The following is an 18239-nucleotide window of genomic DNA, read 5'->3' as shown; positions in this document are numbered from 1 at the left end:
TAGAAATAAAAGATGTTGGCAAAAAGACAGACACAAAGATATATGTTCAATTTAAATAGTGGAGTATTAGGCTATATAAAACAGTAAGCAGAGTGTTATGTATTCCTCATTTCAACTATATTAAAATGTATAAAGCAGCAACATCAGCAGATGTTGCCAGAGAAATTGGTATGATCAGCAATGTCTAGCCACCAGCTGTGTTCAGTCTCCATGGTAACCAGCAGTGGTGCTGATTGATGAGTGGTGGTTCTCTTGACTACCTCAAATCATTTGAACTTTTAGCTGATATATGTGCCACTGGAATAGAATATGTCTTGAAAACATCAACATAATTTCTCATGGAAAAAAAGTTCTAACTGGATCTTTTTATGTTTATGTGAAATTCACACCTGATGTTGGCAGCAACCTGAGTAAAACGAAAATACAAGCACAAAAAAATGTATTGATTCATAAATTATATGAAGTAACGTGGAACAACATAGTACTTATTACTGAAGTGTATTAAATAATACACTTCAATCATAGCAGAAAGGCTTTCGATGCTATGAAAACATTTCTCAGGTTGGATTTTGAAGCTTCTATTTAAAACCGTCTTCAAAATAATAATAATAAAAATGTCATAAAAAGTTCTGAAGCATCAAGTTTATGTTTAATCCAGTGAATCTAAAATCTGCCATTTCATCATCAGGGGCCTGTGTACAGACATCATAGAGGTAGTTATTTGCTTTTTTACTAAAAATATCTGTTCTTCTAAAATGAATCACAGTTGATTTTAATTCCAGTGGATTATTTTTCTTATCTGCAGCTGTGTTGTTACTCCACCAGCCCTCCTTTTGCCATGTGCAAGTGGGCAGTTTGAATACTAAGTACTTAGCATCCAAAAATAGTCGCCCAGCAGAGTAGATGGACGTCGCCTCAGACCCACCTGCTTTCCTGCTTATTTATTGATGGCTCTGTGTTTTCTGCTGCCTGATGAAGCCTGAATGTTGGGGAAAGTGAGGCAGAGAGAAACCTCATGTTGTCACGGATCTGTTACTTGAAAGAACGAGTTGCTGCAGCCCGAAAAACACTAAAACTTTACAGATATTAGAATGAAAGGTAAACAAGTGACTCAACTGCAAAACGTCTGGCCATTTAAGGACGCATTTGATCAGTTCGATCAGGTTGTTGTGGCCATTAATACGGGTAAAACTCTGGCTGAGCATTTGGCCGCTCTTCTCAGAAAAAATTGTTCTGTCAAAAACTCCTGAGAAACTTTATAATAAAAAAAGCATGGACATTTCCGAGCTTTAGAAGTTGAACATTTTCAACTTTTGAAACTCAGGAGAATTTTCAATAGTCCCAAATTTTCGACTTCCTAAACTCAGAGATTTACAAGTTTTTCACTCATAAATTTTAATACTAATCTCAATATTTCTGAGTTTTTTTCTTGCAAATTTTCAACTTTTCAAACTCAGAAATTGTACTTACTTTTCTAGCACATTTCTGAGATTACCCTAAAAAAAATCTACGTTTTTTTGTTTGAAATGTACTTCTCATTTTTTCTTTTCCCAATCTACAATGGCCCTGAAACACCATCGTACAAATAGAATCACTGTCCTGTCACACCCGACGAGGTCCAACTTTCAAAAGTTTGAAGCTAGTCTTTCTTCTTCATCATCCCATCAACCTTCTGCAGCACACCAACTTTTCCGGTACCAGAGCAGGCCCACAATGTGATGCTGTGCTCAACAGTTGGTTCAGAGTTATTTGGTTTGTCAACGTAATCTTTGCTTTTTCAAACATACTTCTCGTCATTTTGGCTAAATTGTTCCATCTGAAATCTTTTTTCCATAAAGCGCTTAGCCTTTTCCGTGGGGACAGTTGCTAATTGGCCTCAGGTTTGAAGGTGTCCAGGCTGCAGGAGGGGTCAGTCTTTGGGTCAGCATCCTCTCAGTGACTGGGTATCGTAGTTTGTCTGTGGAAAAAGGGAAGTGTTTCAGCATGTTCAAGTTTATGTCAGGCTTGAGACTAATAAATAATAATTAATTTTAGAGGAATAGCTTGAGTCAGATAGTTGAAACTTGGACATTTAACACATCATAATACATTACAGAGAAATGGATGCATTTATATTCCTACCACTGGGTTTTATTGGGGGTATGATTGAAGTCTGTCCCAATAAATTGTTATTTGTTGTACAAAGAGTGTTGCCAGACCAAGTTCTAAAAGCACTGCCACAAACTTTTCAGTGTGACTATGAAAGTTTGACCCCTTTCTTCAATCATGAGAGGAGCCGAGGAGAGGAGGATAACAATTCAACTCTCAACTCTTAAAGGGTTTCAGGGCAAAGCGCTGAGCACATCTTCATTTCTGATTTTCTCATCGATTTTCAATTTGCAGTGAGGAGAAGCACACGGTGGTGGGTGAGAAACTGAAAGGAGAGTTGTATAAATGTCAGCTTCCAAGGATGAATGCAGCTCTGAGTGGTCAATAAAACATGAGAAGTGTTATGTAGTTAAATGGAGTCCATTAGATAGTTTTCAAAACACACATTTATAAAACTACAGATAGTCCAGGCAGAATTATTTGTTTTTAACAGAAAAAGGAAGGCAGGCTTTCATCTTAACAAGGGTAGCTAGCAAGCTAAGCTAGCTTACACTGTTGCATTGGTACAAAGCTACATTTTGTGATTAACACCAGTTTCTCAGGAATATCTTAAAAATAAATTTATTCTTAAGATAAATTTATTCTAGAACAACCTAGCAAGCTAAGCTAGCTTGCTAGTACAAAGTTACATTTTATGTGATTAACACCAGTTTCTCAGGAATATCTTGCAAAATGATGAATTAGCGTGAATTTAGCTTGAATATTCATTTGACATCACAGTGTATCAGAGTATTTTTTTTCCAGGCAACACCCTTGTCTCCGTGTGGGTGTTGGAAAATACACAGGAAGTAGGGCGTGATGTTCATACAGAAGACCAGGACAGGAACTTGGAATATGTCGCCAATCTCCACATCTTTACAGCAGTAAGGCTTTATAAAAAACATTCTTTTAGCTTTCTTTTGATTCATGTTTACTCTGCTCAGCAGTGCCCTTGAAAGTCCACATCGTGACCTTTAGGCTGAACACCCCTTCCTGGCTGTCATTGTGAACAGGTCTGAAAGACACAATGAGAGAAGGAGAATTATTAATTACTTTAAAAGGGCAGAGGAAAACAGCTTGAACGGCATCAATCATTAGAGACATTCAACTACAGGCGAGTATAACAACTTAACATTTAAAGGTTTTGGCACGGGAAACCGCCAGGAGCCACTTCCCAAGCAGCCGTTTGGTTTGTGGGATCTTGTTAAACGAAGCATAATTTCACGTGTCACACTGGTCAGCAGGTTAGCGCAAGGGAGGCACAAGTTGTTTATTGGTGTCACACTTTAAAACGGTTTTTAAAAACGGCAAAAGTAATCATAAATAAAATGGAAGGGAAAGCCCTACCCCACCCCCACATGTTGCTGTATCTAGGAAGACATTACACTGTTCCCTCATCTACAAGGGACATAAAGTCAGCTGCTTAGAAATATTTCTAAAGCTAAAGAAGTGCCACTCGTCCACTCTTACCAATGTAGCATGGTTTTTAAACTACAGTTTCACTTAAGTAGCTAATTTATTAAGTAGCTAATATCATATTGGTATAATTGAAGTTTATTCAATTTATTTATGCAGCATAATATTGCTTAAGCTCCCTAGTCTTGGGATAATCACACAAAGCGTAGGTTAGGAGTGCAGCTGGACGATCCATAATGCTTCACAGCTTAATGCGAAAGAGTAAACAGTGAGGACTGGAAAGACTCAACTGTTTTAGCAGATTGATTACATTTTCTTCCAGTATGTTTTTCTATATGGCAGAAGAATCAATTGATTGACATAAATATTTCTGTTTCTGCTATGATTTAGGATCCACAATATGCCCCTTGTAGCTTTGGTTACTTGATGGCAAGTTTGTAGGACAAATTGATCTCACAGTCTCAGTATAGGGGGTGATTGCTTCAATTTTGAGGAAATTTGATTTAGTAGAAATGGAGTCAGGCAAAAATAATTCTCTTTTTGGTCAGACTAATGTAATTATTTCTGTAACGACTTGTGCATACGCCCACTGTTCTGTATCCCATATCTGAAAAGCACTTTAGGTTTCTCCGAGGCCCGCTGGAGTTCTCTGAATCACAGATTTGCGAGCATCAAGCTCGCTCTGAAACTGGAATATTTTATTAAAAATCAAAGGGAAGTCCATTTACAGCAGGAGGTTCACACTCCAACACATCTGACTCCTTTTCTGAGTTTCCTCTCTTGTGGTACAACTGCTTGCTGGTTAGAAGTTTTACAGTTTTTGCTCAAGCAAAATTTTGAAAATAGTTTTCAGTTTCACTTTAAACAATTAGCACTACACTTTAGCTTATTTGCAAAATGGAGTACTTCAGTCAAAACCACAATCTCAGCAACTGTTAAAAAAACTGTAAGTAAGAGGTAAGTTCCTCTTAGAATAAAAGTAGAAAGTGCAATAAATGAGATCATGGGAGTATTCATAATATGACACTGGACAGGGTTCAGTGGTGACAGGTGAAAAAAAACTATTGATGAGGGTAAAATAAAACTATTTCCTTATCAAAATGTCAGAGATAAAATCAATTAACAATTTAACCACCATATTAGGCTCCATGTATGCTTTGGAAAAGAAGTTTCTTCAGACAAGTTTACATCAAGGGTTTGATTTCAACTCATTTCAACTCAATCTAAGCAAAAAAAGAGCGAGAGAGAGAGAGGGAGAGAGAGAGAGAGAGAGAGAGAGAGAGAGAGGAATGTTTCTACGGTGAGTGTCTGTGATTGTTTGAAAAGAGATTGAGTTGTGGCATATTTGTGTGCGTGTGCGCGTGTGGGCGTGTGTGTGTGTGTGTGTGGGCGTGTGTGTGTGTGTATTTGAGGTGTCTAAAAAGGATGAGAATTGGATCTTTACATATTTCACTGTGATTAATATTCTGCAGAACTAGCCTGTACTGTGTAATGAACCAAAATGGATAACTGTAATTATTCATATGATAATCTGATGATATGCATTTCAGTCAGGGCCACAATATCAAATTCCCTAACATTTATTCATTAGCATATTCATTAGATTTCATTCACTTATTCATCTGAACATGTCTGTTGGAGGCACTGCTGGTTAATGTCATGGGTTTATTACCTTACTCACTATCAAATGTTATTTTTGTCATGCCAGGTTAGATTCCAGTTGTGACTTATTTACATTAAACTATGCTATGTGTATCGATACGTTGAGTCAATGAGCCACTTTTTAGCTGCCTCACCTCGACTGAGCATGGAGCTTTTACACTTCTGCATCCCAAGCTGTGTTTCCGTTACGAATGTGCACTAATCTTTGCTGCCATTCTGTTGATGTTGAAAAAATACAATTTTGCATTTGCAGTGACTCCATTAAATAAGAAATAAAATTAAAATCACACATGGACAAGCTTGTTGACACAATAAGTCATTAGAAGTCATGGTTGCGAATGATGTAAACATTTACAAGAGATATTTTTGTTATTCAGTCATTGATGCGACGAGCCCCTTATACTTGGGAGTAGATCCCCCGATTTGGGGGAATTACTTTGTGCGATTTTATGGAAGAGCTCCGGATTCAACATGTTCAAATGACAACTTTTTATGAGCCTCGTGATGCTGTTAGAGCTCTGCTGGAGCCACGTCATCCTCCTTCTGCTCCCTGTCGTCTTTTTCGCCGTTTTTGCCTGTAGTAACGTCCTGCTGTTGATCACGCGATGCCAAAAAATTTGTTTTCATTGCCGTTTCATGAAACACATCTATTTCGATATGGCAAAAAAAATTAATAAATAACACACCTCTACTAAAACTGGCATGTTTCCAATAAGCAGATTTATTTTTCTGAACTTCTGTTTTTGCATCTTATGGTCAATGGGAACGCAGCTACAGACAGCTTAAAACAACATAAGTGAATTCTTACTTTGAAAACAGCTGCTAACAACTAGAGTTAGGCAAGTCTTATCAAGATAGAAACGTTATCATGCTCTCAAAATACATTCAGACAAGATCAGAAGAAGTGGACGACGACGTGTTGGGTATAAATGTTTTCTGAACACAAAAGCAAGCACACATGTCAATAGAAAAAATTGATTAGGAACACATCTTTACATAATAAAATATGTAGAGATCCAATTCTCATCTTTTTTAGACACCTCAAATACACACACACACGCACACACACACACACACACACACACACACACACACACACACACACACACACACACACACACACACACACACACACACACACACACATACACACGCCACAACTCGATCTCTTTTCAAACAATCAGACACTCACCTTTGAAACATTCCTCTCTCTCTCTCTCTCTCTCTCTCTCTCTCTCTCTCCTCTCTCTCTCTCTCTCTCTCTCTTTTTTTTGCATAGAGTTGAAATGAGTTGAAATCAAACCCTTGATGTAAACTTGTCTGAAGAAACTTCTTTTCCAAAGCATACATGGAGCCTAATATGGTGGTTAAATTGTTAATTGATTTTATCTCTGACATTTTGATAAGGAAATAGTTTTATTTTACCCTCATCAATAGTTTTTTTTCACCTGTCACCACTGAACCCTGTCCAGTGTCATATTATGAATACTCCCATGATCTCATTTATTGCACTTTCTACTTTTATTCTAAGAGGAACTTACCTCTTACTTACAGTTTTTTTAACAGTTGCTGAGATTGTGGTTTTGACTCAAGTACTCCATTTTGCAAATAAGCTAAAGTGCAGTGCTAATTGTTTAAAGTGAAACTGAAAACTATTTTCAAAATTTTGCTTGAGCAAAACTGTAAAACTTCTAACCAGCAAGCAGTTGGACCACAAGAGAGGAAACTCAGAAAAGGAGTCAGATGTGTTGGAGTGTGAACCTCCTGCTGTAAATGGACTTCCCTTTGATTTTTAATAAAATATTCATAAATGAGCATATGGGCTTTACAAAAAATTTTATTAGCTTTGTTATTTTATTTATTTCTTCTTCTTTTATAAATACCTTCAAAGCCTTTTGGATTAAAACAGTAACAGCATGTCAGTGGAGGATAAGTGTAATAACGTGCTTCAGCAGAAAATCCACAAACAGGCGCGTGGATTTTTTTTTGACAAGTGTTTAGTTATCCAAAGCTCTGAATATGTATAACAGTTTCATATTGGCTCTTAAATCTCTTCCTTTAATGTGAACGGCAGCAGACTTCAAAGACAGGCAGGCTGAGGTGCCCAACTGTTATTTGCAATAGCAGGGAAATCATTTTAACACAGCGCTCTGAGAGCTTTTGATTAAAAGACCCGAGACAGGCAAAGAAATAAAAAAATAAAGCAGGTTAATACATTCACAAAGACAAGGCAGCACTTTGATCTCGCTCGGGGTGGGACTTGTGTGTGCTGTCCTGTTACTGTGTGCCCAGGCACTGGCTGCAACGTCTGTAAGAAGCTAAAAGTGTGTAAGTTTGTGTGAACGAGTTGGTGGGGAAAAAAATTAGGGTTAGAAACAAAAGTGAAAGGTAGAGGTCTCATTAATATGAGTGTTCTGGTTTTTTTTTGTTCTGCTGCAGTTCAGGGCACACAGCGGTGACATTGTGCAATCTTTCTCGCAGCAGCTGTTTTTTTTCTCTCCAAGACTCTCACTCAGCTACCTGCAGAAAGATATCAAAGGATGCTTCATTCTGCTTTGAGACATTTAACAAACTGGAGGGAAAACATTTTCATGTCAGATCTTCTTGAAAGAGCAATCCTCGTTTTTGAATGCAAAGGGAGCCTGAAGCAGCCAACCACATTGGAGCGTCTAACGTAATTTAATAAAGCTGAGATGGACCCACTGCCAGGGCGCTCTTCTCTGTCTATGAAGACCGTAATCCTATTTCCCCTCTGTTTCCCCGTCATGCGCTTTCGCGTCTATCTGATCCTCTTTTAATTGACAAAGACATCCGCTTAGACAACGTGCTGTGAAAGGTTTAGCAACAATAGCATTTATTTCATTTAATTCACGTTAAAACCACATAGTTACAATGACACAAAATTATATTTTTCTCATAGTAAATTAGACCAACGTGCTCGTGTTTTCAGGGTTACCAGAATTAGTTTTTCTTTGCCAAATTCCAGAATAAGGAAGTCGAGGTGTTTAAAGAATTTCCTATTAGTTTTTTGAAATAAAAAATGTCATGATTTGCAGTAGTGGTGATGAGGTGGTGAGGAAGACGCAGCAGATTCGGGTTATGGTTGAAGAGTGATTGGTGATAAATTTAATGATAAATAAACACAATAATCCAAAATCCAGGGATCACAGAATGAGCGGAAGGCTAAAAGCTCAAAAACTGGTAGCAAGTGGTACCAAGGAACTGACAACAAAGACATCGATGGAAGACAAGACCAGGACTCGACAAGGAACACAGGTGGGATTAAATACACAGAGAGTAGTCGGGGAAACAAAACACAGCTGGGAACAATCAAGGGGTAGACAGGACAACATGGAGACTCAATAGACACAGAAACCTAAATGAATACTCAGAAAAAACCAAATTCTCACAAAAAAGCTGAAATAGACTGAGATTACTATCCCTTTAAGTAAGATGATGATGTAATGGCTTTGTTAACTTCTGACATTTGAGTTGAATGGAGGCACACCTGTGAATGTGTGTGAAGGCCACACCTCAAACACACCACCTCCCTCTGTGACATCATGGGATAAAAATGTAAATAAATCAGCCGAGAATTCAGGAAGAGAATTGCAGAGCTCCACCAGTTTGGGTCAGTTGGATACAGTTTCACCCGAAGGTGCCACTTTTATCTGTTCAAACAGACATCCGCACATGGGAACACCATGGAATCGTCCAGCCATCCCACCATTCAGAAAGCCGACGAGTATTTTGTTTAGAAGATTAATATGTTTTTGTGTGAAATGTGCGTATGCTAAGCAAAAACTAGTAAAAGATTGCCATTATCCAGAGAAAAGTATTCCTTTGTGCTGACAGGTCAAGGAAGAAGACATTATTTCAAAAACAATACAGACTCAAGATTTTTATTTGAGACATACTTTAGGTCAAAGATTTTTATTTTTAGAGGCATGTCCTGTGGCCTGGTGAACCTAAAGTTAAAATGGGTCAGCTGGCCAGGCCATTGCCGTCCTCCGCAATTGACATAATGCTCTACTTTCACCCTGATGCAGAAGTAGAGCAAACCCACGACAAACAATGTTACATTGGCAGAGGGAGTGCAACTCACTGCGTTACCTGACAATTTTTTGAATCATTTTTGCCTTAAAAGTGAACAACGAGGCAAAGACAACGGGCAAGAAAATTCTCCAGCTGGTCATAAAGTCAGCTGGTCTTTAAGGTTTCTCGTTGGATGTGAGTGTGAACGCGGAGTTGTTCACATTTTGCATGTGCAAAGCTCATTTTGTCAGGATATATTGTCCAATCAGCGAAAAGGAGGAGTTGTGAATGGTGTGTCGAGTTCCTGTGCTGTTTCAGAATTGTAATCTGCCTATGGTTGTCCTTTGGCAATGGCAGTGGAGGAAGTTAACAAAGGCATTCAGTCCAATGTTGGCCACGCTACCAAATGTTGGAGCAAGAGGAATGATTAATACATCGTATTGCTGGCAAAGATGTCGTTTGGCTTGGCACTTCTTTCTTGGCAGTGGAGGACGGCTAATTACGACCCACGAAACTTCCACTAAGCTTCATAGCGTAGCTTCCTTCATAATACGGTTGTCGCGCTACATACATCACGACCAAATGTTAGCAACTTGGTAAAATGAGATCCAATTGTTTCAACCTTCAACAGAGACCACGCCTATAGGAAGCAATCATTTCTCAGTACGAGCAAAGTGTGGAACAAGGGGAAGGTTTCTACTACTGACTTGCTTCTGGAAGTTGTGGGTTTGATTCCTGCTTCCTCCCCTGCCGTATATCAATGTGACCCTGGACAGAGCAACTCAAAGTTGCCTACTAATCTGCTTATTGGTGGCTTTAATGTTAACAAGTAAAGAGAATGTGTAAAGAGCTTTCAGTGGTCAGCATGACTAGAGTGCTGTATAAATTCCACTCCAATTACTATAATGACCTTCATTATGTTAAGAGCAACGGGGGTAAAGCTTGTAAGCCTGAGAACACCAGGTACAGAGATGGTTACTTAATTGTAGTAGGAAATGGTGTACTTTATAAAACTGATGAGGGAAGAACTTTATGTAGAACTACTGAAGTTGATGTGTAAGCACAATTGGATCTTTCAAATGGACATTAAAGCATACAGGTTCAATGATTTATTATTTATGTGGCATCAGTCCACAGTAATTGTCCTCTCAAAAGCATTTTACCAACCAAACCGCTCCAATTTACAGCGGAACATATAGTCCATTCAGTCCAATTATATAGACTGATTCAAATGCAATTCGAGCCAAGTTATAAAATAACGCTATCAAGTCCAAGCTGATTGCAGTTCAGTCAGTGACTTTGCCGCAGTGACTTACAGCTGCATTTCCAGAAAAATCTGATGACTTTGTGCTGTTCTCAGGACTAGAGGCTTTTATTGACAGAGCAGAAGACATGACTCTGTCCATGGAGCTTTTACTCCACAGCTGCATTATGTAATGCCCCAACGACTTTACTTGTTTGACAAAAATGCTGCATGTTTAGTTGTTTTTGGTGAGCGGGTACACTGAAAAAAAAAGAAAATTATTTTGGTAATATTTTTTTTTATTCTGTATTTTTGTACCTTGTGAGTACGTTAGCCTTTTCAAAAGGCTGCTCCTTTTGAAAAGAACAGTCTTTAAGGAAGTGTTAAACATACTGCTCATTAAAGCTGTAGCATGTAACTTTTATAGAATATATGTTTTTTCCATATTTGTTAAAACTGTCACCATGTCGTGACAGTTTACTATCAGACATCTAAAATATGAAAGGTTTGATCTCTTCTATCTCCTCCCTGAGCTGTTACTGTCGTCTGAAGAAATGCACCACCAAAAACAACCAATCAGAGCCAAGAGGTTTCAGGGTATTGACGCTGTCAATCAATGCTTCTTAATGTGCTAATGGCAGACAAACAACTCACCGCTCCAAGAAAACCATCTATCCGCCATCATTGGTGGTCATTCTAACTGACCTTACTATCCTTGGAAGGCTGTAGAATAGCAGAGAGCAAGAGCAGACGGTGTGATTGACAGCGCTAAGACCCTCCTCCTGGCTCTGATTGGTTGTTTCTGACTGAGTGGTGTGTTTCTACAGTTAGTAATGTGAGAACTGGGAGAAGACAGTGGAGCTCGTTTTTTTCCACAGATTATGTCTTTTTTTATACATATTGATAATTTTAACAAATATGTACGAAACATCATTTTTTTAAATGAAAGTTACAGACTTTTATAAAGTCTGTAACTTTATGAAAGTTAACATTTCTGAATTAAAAATGTTGGTAAAAATAATAGTCTGATGTCACCTTGTATTTTTTACAATGCTGTGTTTTGTGTAAGTAAGCAGAGAATTATCATAATTAACAGAAATAAAACATCAGTCTGTGTGAAATTATTTTGTTTCACTTGGTGGATGGAGTTACTAAAATAAAAAAAACCTTTTAAATAATATTGTCATTTGCTGAACACGGCTGTATAAAAAACATCACAAAGCACACACCTGCTGACAGACAGCGGTGAAGTAACTGTCTTCCAAAAGCAAATGCAAAAAAAAGCTAAAAAAATAAATAAAAAAAAACCAGCAGCAAATAAAGGAGTGTGTTAGTTTGGTCAAAACAATCCTGTGGGTCTACAGTACTGCCTCATACATTTTATTAAGACATTTCAAATAGTCAAAAGGGGGTATTATATCTCACTTAAAGAGCAACGAAATATAATTTTAAGTGCATCCCACAAAGAAAGCAAAAGAAGTTAATCATAAAAAAAAACAACTTTGACAGCACCAGGGCGAGCCTGGGTGGAGTATCCCACTTTATTGATTTTAATTCCTTTAATACCTTGGGCCTCGCTGCTTGGCTGACACTCTCTCTCTCTCTCTCTCTCTCTCTCTCTCTCTCTCTCTCTCTCTCTCTCTCTCTCTCTCTCTCTCTCTCTGTCTATCTCATGGCTGTTTTTATAGTGAATTTGATTTGGGCTTCCTTATCGGCTCGCAGCAGGCAGGAAAAAAGCGGCAGAGGATCCCCAGACCTGGCAGCCATGCTGGCATGTTTGAAACAACAAGCTTTCAGATCAAACATGATTAGTGTAGGCTGCTAGCATCGCATGAGATCATTTCTGCGTGTTTTGTGTGTGTGTGTGTGTGCGTGTGTGTGGGAGGGGCCGCTCACTTAGTGGCACCTAATGCTCGACGCGCATCAGGCCCACTTCAGCCCCGGCAATCATCACACCGCATGCGGGTGAACGCGTTCAGCTGGACTATCACAAAAAGGCTATTTACATGAATTTGCTCTGCGTGCATTCAGCTGCAGAGGAGCCAGCCCTTCAGTGCGCGCGCTCACTCCGAGTCGCACCGTGCGTCCCGCGCGCTTCACTCTCTCTGCATTCACCGGGAAGGGGGAACAAACGGGGGTGGGTTTATGTGTACTTTTTTTTAGGAATCCATGAGACAACATAACCCCCGCGGGGTCAGCTCACGTTGCCCGGGTTTTATGGTTGCGTGGAAACATAAACGACAACGACAAAAACAACAACAACAAAAAAGAAGAAGGTTTTCGGTCAGTGGAGAGGAGCCGCGCAGTGCAGGAGCCGTTTCCAGAGGCGCGTCCGCGGCTTCCCGCAGCGGATCGGGCGCAGAGGGTTAGAGGAGCAGCCTTGTTGGCGCGGACCGACCAGCGGGGGAGCCGCTCCATCCACCCAGAGACGCGCCATGGAGAGGAGAGCAGAAACGGGAGCAGCGACGTGAGTGCGCGCGACGCCCATCAATACGCGTAAAGGTGTCACTGTAGAGTGTGTTCAAAATGAGTTCTTACCCAAAAAAGAAGAAACTAATATTAAACTGAACTTAAATTAATTTTATATTTTGAGTACATTTTCTATTTAATTTTTTATATTTGACCAAGTATTTACACGTTTTTTTTAAGTCTTCAAATACCTTCACTATATTGACGGCATCGTTGCTTTTTATTAGTCTATCCAAAGCTCATTATTTTAAAACAATAAAAACACGGTTTTCAAGCGCTATATAAATTTGAGGTATTACTATTACAATTATTAAAGAGCCGCTTTTCTGCTTGTCGATTCGTGAAGTCCAAAAGGTTGTTTTAGCAGTTCTATGCAAAGCCTGTCATCATCGTTAATCAGCTAAGGAACATAAATTCAGGTTGCATAATTTCAAAAGTAGGGTTTTTTTTCTTTCAATCCCCCCCACTTTTTTTTTCTAATTGCTTTATATCCAATTCAGAACCAAGAAGTGAATGGATTCCATTAAAATGTCTGATCCATACAGTTAAACTGACCGCTTTGATAAATATTTGCTGCATTTCATTTGCTTTGATGGTTGTGTTTGAGTCCCCCATAATGGCTCCCTTATGCAGCCGGTGGCTTTTTACAGAGCGGCCCTGACAGCGGGGAATTTATGAAGTGAGTCTGACCTGTGGCTGCTGCGACAGCGCCGGATTTATTCCCAGAGCGTTGCATTTCCTGCGTAAATTAAAAGCGGCATAAATAACAATGACGGCAAAAGTCCATCAATTTTAGGGCAACACCAGCAGAGCCTCCATCTGACTTATTGTGTTTGCTGTCCCACCCTTACACTCCATCTCTTTCTGTCTTGATCTCATCCAGAAGCAACTTGCCTCCATCTTCAAGCACTTAACTCTTCCTCCTGTCGAACATTTGCCCCTTTCCTCCATATCTCATTAGTGTCTTGCAATGTCCTCTGTGTTGTCACTGTAATCTTACCCCTCGCCTTAAATCCCCTTGATATCATTCTTTCTCCCACAAGCCAGAGCTCCTCATGTGTCCAATTTCACTTCTTGTTCACATGTTTTCTCCTCCTTCTCCTCTTCCTCCTACTCCTCCTTCATCAGTAGCCCTCTTCTGCTCCCCAATTATCTCTCGCTGAAATACCAGCCTGGCAAACAGGAAGGGAAAAATGCACCCTTTTGCAAAGGCCTAGTGTCAAATGTACTTTGTACTTGCATGCTGTTGTATTTTTTTTCTCCATGTGGTTAAACATTGTCTCATGTTGGTCTTGAGGAAGATGCAGGGATACAGTGCTCCAAAAAATAGCTGCTTTATGCACTGCAAACACAAACACCAGTGTTATTAATAAGGATTTTATGGGATAGACCAACATAAAGTAGTGCATAATTTGCATATTTATTTTCCTTGTTAACTTAACTGCCATGGACAAAGAACAGATAAAAAAAATCTAATTTAAATGAGCTAACATTTAGGATTCTCTGTGCTTTTAAATCACTGACAGCACATCAGTTTTTTTTTTATTTGTCTGTTTGAAGTTGTAATTTTCTCTGGCAGGTTGAGATTTCGGTCAAAGACTGCAAGACCGACATGTCATATACTGATGAATTATTACAGATCATAAAAGTGTCTAACTGATCTCTCACAGCAGTGCTCTGAATCTATTTTAGAAGGCAACTTTTCTATTCTGGGGATGTAGACCAAGCACAAGTGGGGTTCTTCCTGCACGGGCTTTTAGGTTAAGACGCAAAAAGAGCACACTTGTGGGGCTTTCTGTATCTAGTTTAAATTTAGATTTCTCATCTGTTGGTAACAAGTGAGAAACTAACTGCTGATTGCAGAGATTTCCTTTGAGATGTTTAACTTGCTCCGATTGAAGCTGCAGATTTAGCTTCATTTGATTAAATGTACAACTGGAAATAGAACATAAAGATGCCATGTGTGGACAGGCAGAGAAGAAGAAATTTAGGGTGTTTTCACACCTGATAGTCTAATAGGCTTGGGTCAATTGGGGATCAAATCAAAATAGCAACATTTGTTACATTTTCAATTGGTGTGGTTCTCTGTCACACTGCACTGTGTGAAACCAAACTCTTTGGAAAACCTGTCCCTTTTGCCCCCTTGCCTGTGGTGACGCTGCACCAAGGACCACTGAGAGAAATAACATGAAAACCTCTGAAGAAGACACCGAGTGCAACTTCCTTCTTCTTGAAATGTAAACAAAAATGGAATAGTATCAGATTTTAGTGGTTGTAGGATTTCTCTTTTTTTTGTCTACAAGCCATTTCTCCTGATATAGCTAGACCCTAGCATTTGTTTTAATAGTATTTACCCAGAATGCCCTGCACTATAGTTTACTTATTGTTTGAGTTCACGTCAACTGAACAGAGACCTCGGTTTTCAGATGGACCACAGTTCACTTTTTTGGTCTGCATCTAAGTTTGATTCACATCTACCCAAATGGACCAACATTTCTAGGCAAACAAACTAGAATTCCTTTTGTTTAACTGTGACCTAATCTGTTTTAATCTATTTTATAAAATCTTAAAGTCAGTCCAAGACAAAATGTGAAAAAAGGGTATTGATACTTTTGCAAGGAAAAGTGAAATTCCATTGGCTCTTTGGATCAAAACATTTCTCCTGTTTTCCAAACGAAGATACGACTGCTTAGCTGTTTTTCCAGCAATCACACAGAAGCAGCACTGTCCTCAACCCACCCGTGTCATGCGATACTTCAAGGTACATAGAGGTCCGTTTCATTTTGTTATCTTGGTAAGCAGATCTTACCCAGTCTCTTGGCATTTAGAAGAAATTAACAAGCGTGATTGAATTACTTTTTGTTTTTTTCCATTTTGTCCAAGCACAAAGACGGGGCATCACACTGTCAGGTTTGTTGGCCTAGTTGCTGTTTACGATGTTAGCATTTACCTCAACAAAAGGATTGCATGGCCAACGGTGATGCTACACTCACTGAGAGACTTTTCTTTAGGAGGATTAGTAACAGGATAGGCGGTAGTCCTGATCAGCTATTAATGAAGTGTGTTAGGGTGGGTAAGGCCTGCTATTTTCAATAGCCGAGGTACAGAAAATAAACTGTAATTTAGAGGACAGATGGACAAGCTTTGTGTTACTTGCACTTCTGAGCAACTGCGCCTTTTAGTGACTCGTTCAAGAACATTTTAGCAATAAGCAGAATGGTAAACTATTAACTCGGAAATTGCAGCCAGATTTAGATCAGGTTCAGCTTGTAACATTTTGTTTCACATGATGTCGGATCAGTATGTTAACGTAAGAGTCTGAAATAGCCACGCGTTGCAGGTTCGTCAATTATAAAAGAGGCAGAGCGACACCAACCACTTTTTTGTGCTTGTTTATTGTGCAGAGTTAAAGCCATGTGTTTGATCCTGTTTTTTTTCTTCGTTTTTAATGGTCTGTTTAACAAAGTAGAGCTCTTTTTCTGACCACCTCCATGTTAAATTGAGCATGCAGCTTTCCTGCTGCCTCCACACTGCAATTAGATAAAAGGCTGTACCCCCAATAGATGACAACTCTGTTTGAAGAATGGCACTTGCATTTTATATTTTTCCATTTTTTGTTGTTCAAAACATAGTCCTCTCTCCTTCTCTTCTGACTATGTGTTGCTTTTCCCGCTGTAGGTTCGTCAGCACCAGGGGAGGTTGATGTGGACTTCCACCCCGAACTCCTGCGGTCTTCCCTGGAGCATGCCCGTAGCCCATCATGCACCTGGCTGCAGTCTGGCTGCTGCGTTACTCGGTGGTCATGTGTTTGCTGTTGCACAGCTTGGTCTTGATGGCCTTCTGCTTCCATCATGCTGCCACCACTTGCTCCAAGAGGTGCTACTGCTCTGAGACGGAGAGTGGAGGCAAGACGATGCGTTGCAGCAATCTGCAGCTCACGGAGATCCCGGAGGACATCCCCAACGACACGCAACGCGTCTACCTTGACTTCAATCTTCTATCCGCAGTTCCAACGAACGCGTTTGCTGGTTTGACCCACTTAATAGAACTGGACCTGTCGCACAACGAGATAAGCCAGCTGGAGCCCGGAGCATTCAGAGGACTCGGCTCCTCCCTGCAGTTCCTGGATCTGTCTTCAAACAAGTTGGTGAACTTTAACCCTGATGCCTTTGAGGGCCTTCGAGCTCGCGCCAACCTGACGAACAATCCGTGGCTTTGCGACTGCAATCTGCAGATGGCATTGCCCCGGGTGGACCTGGAGCCAGCCTCGCTGACGGGTATAGTGTGCCAGACGTCTGATCCAGAGGAAATAGGAGTTCAAGGACTTGCGTTCCTGTTAGAACCGGATATAGACCTGTGTGTGGTGATGAAGAGGACTACAGATGTAGCTATGCTGGTTGTTATGTTTGGCTGGTTCACCATGGTCATTTCCTACCTGGTCTACTACGTCCGTGCAAATCAGGAGGATGCCCGCAGACACTTGGAGTACCTCAAATCGTTGCCCAGCAGGCAGGGCAAGTCAGAGGAGTCCTCCACCATCAGCACTGTGGTGTAATCACAAACAGAATCTAAAATCCTATATCACCACAAGCAGGTGTGGCATGTATCTAGACAGTAATTGGGAATCTCAAGGATTTCCTTGCTGTTGAAGAGAGGAAATAAAACATTTTCGTACACAGAAAGACTGAGATGGATGTAATGTAGTCTGGATAAATAATTCATCTTTCTGGAGGCCATTAGAACTTTTTGTTGGCTGAGTTGATGGCCTTGCCTGTGCACTAAGCAAGTAAAAGCAGTGAACTCCAGATATGGGATACAAATGGGTTTTATCCAGTGGTGCATGTATCGCAATGCTCCTCTACAGTGGTCAAGACGCAGTTAGCAATATCAATGGTCTGACAGTGCTATTATCACGCTCTGCGTAATATGTTTCTCAGCAGAGTCCTAATATTATAGACCCATCTAATACAAGTAAAAATGGCATTTTCAAGTTAATATGTTGTTCTGTGAATTTGTCTTATTGAAAACAACAAAAACAGCCTGCTTCAGAGTAGTTAATCAAACGTTTGGAACTTTAACACATTTTGCAGGTGTTACAGCTGCAAACGTTGGTGTATGTTCTTAGCTCAACACAAGGTAAAGCATAACTGAAATGAACATGAAATATGTGTTATGTGTTGTCCACATTAACTACAATGACAACTGCCTTCCTACGCAATTCCACTTGATTCTCATCTCCCTTCAATGCACCATCTGAAATTTCTCCGACTTCATTTCTCTAGTTGAT

At 39.9% G+C, this 18239-nt stretch overlaps 1 protein-coding gene across 1 annotated transcript; it reads left to right on the top strand.

Moving 5' to 3' along the window:
• The first annotated feature begins 11501 nt into the window (after positions 1–11501).
• lrrc3ca (leucine rich repeat containing 3Ca) lies at positions 11502–17947 on the top strand. The gene is made up of 2 exons (XM_008437862.3): positions 11502–12950; positions 16631–17947. The coding sequence occupies exon 2, from the start codon at positions 16713–16715 to the stop codon at positions 17505–17507; it is 795 nt and encodes a 264-aa protein (XP_008436084.1). The 5' UTR covers positions 11502–12950; positions 16631–16712; the 3' UTR covers positions 17508–17947.
• Positions 17948–18239: the final 292 nt, after the last annotated feature.

The sequence above is a fragment of the Poecilia reticulata genome, chromosome 19 (genome assembly GCF_904066995.2).
Source record: "Poecilia reticulata chromosome 19, P_reticulata-male-v2, whole genome shotgun sequence".
In the NCBI taxonomy this organism is placed as follows: domain Eukaryota; kingdom Metazoa; phylum Chordata; class Actinopteri; order Cyprinodontiformes; family Poeciliidae; genus Poecilia; species Poecilia reticulata.
The sequence above is the reverse complement of the archived record's forward strand: the minus strand, read 5'-3'. Positions and strand labels throughout refer to the sequence as shown.

Coding starts and splice junctions, on each gene's coding strand:
- lrrc3ca (XM_008437862.3), top strand. CDS start 16,713: ATGCACCTGGCTGCAGTCTGGCTGCTGCGTTACTCGGTGGTCATGTGT.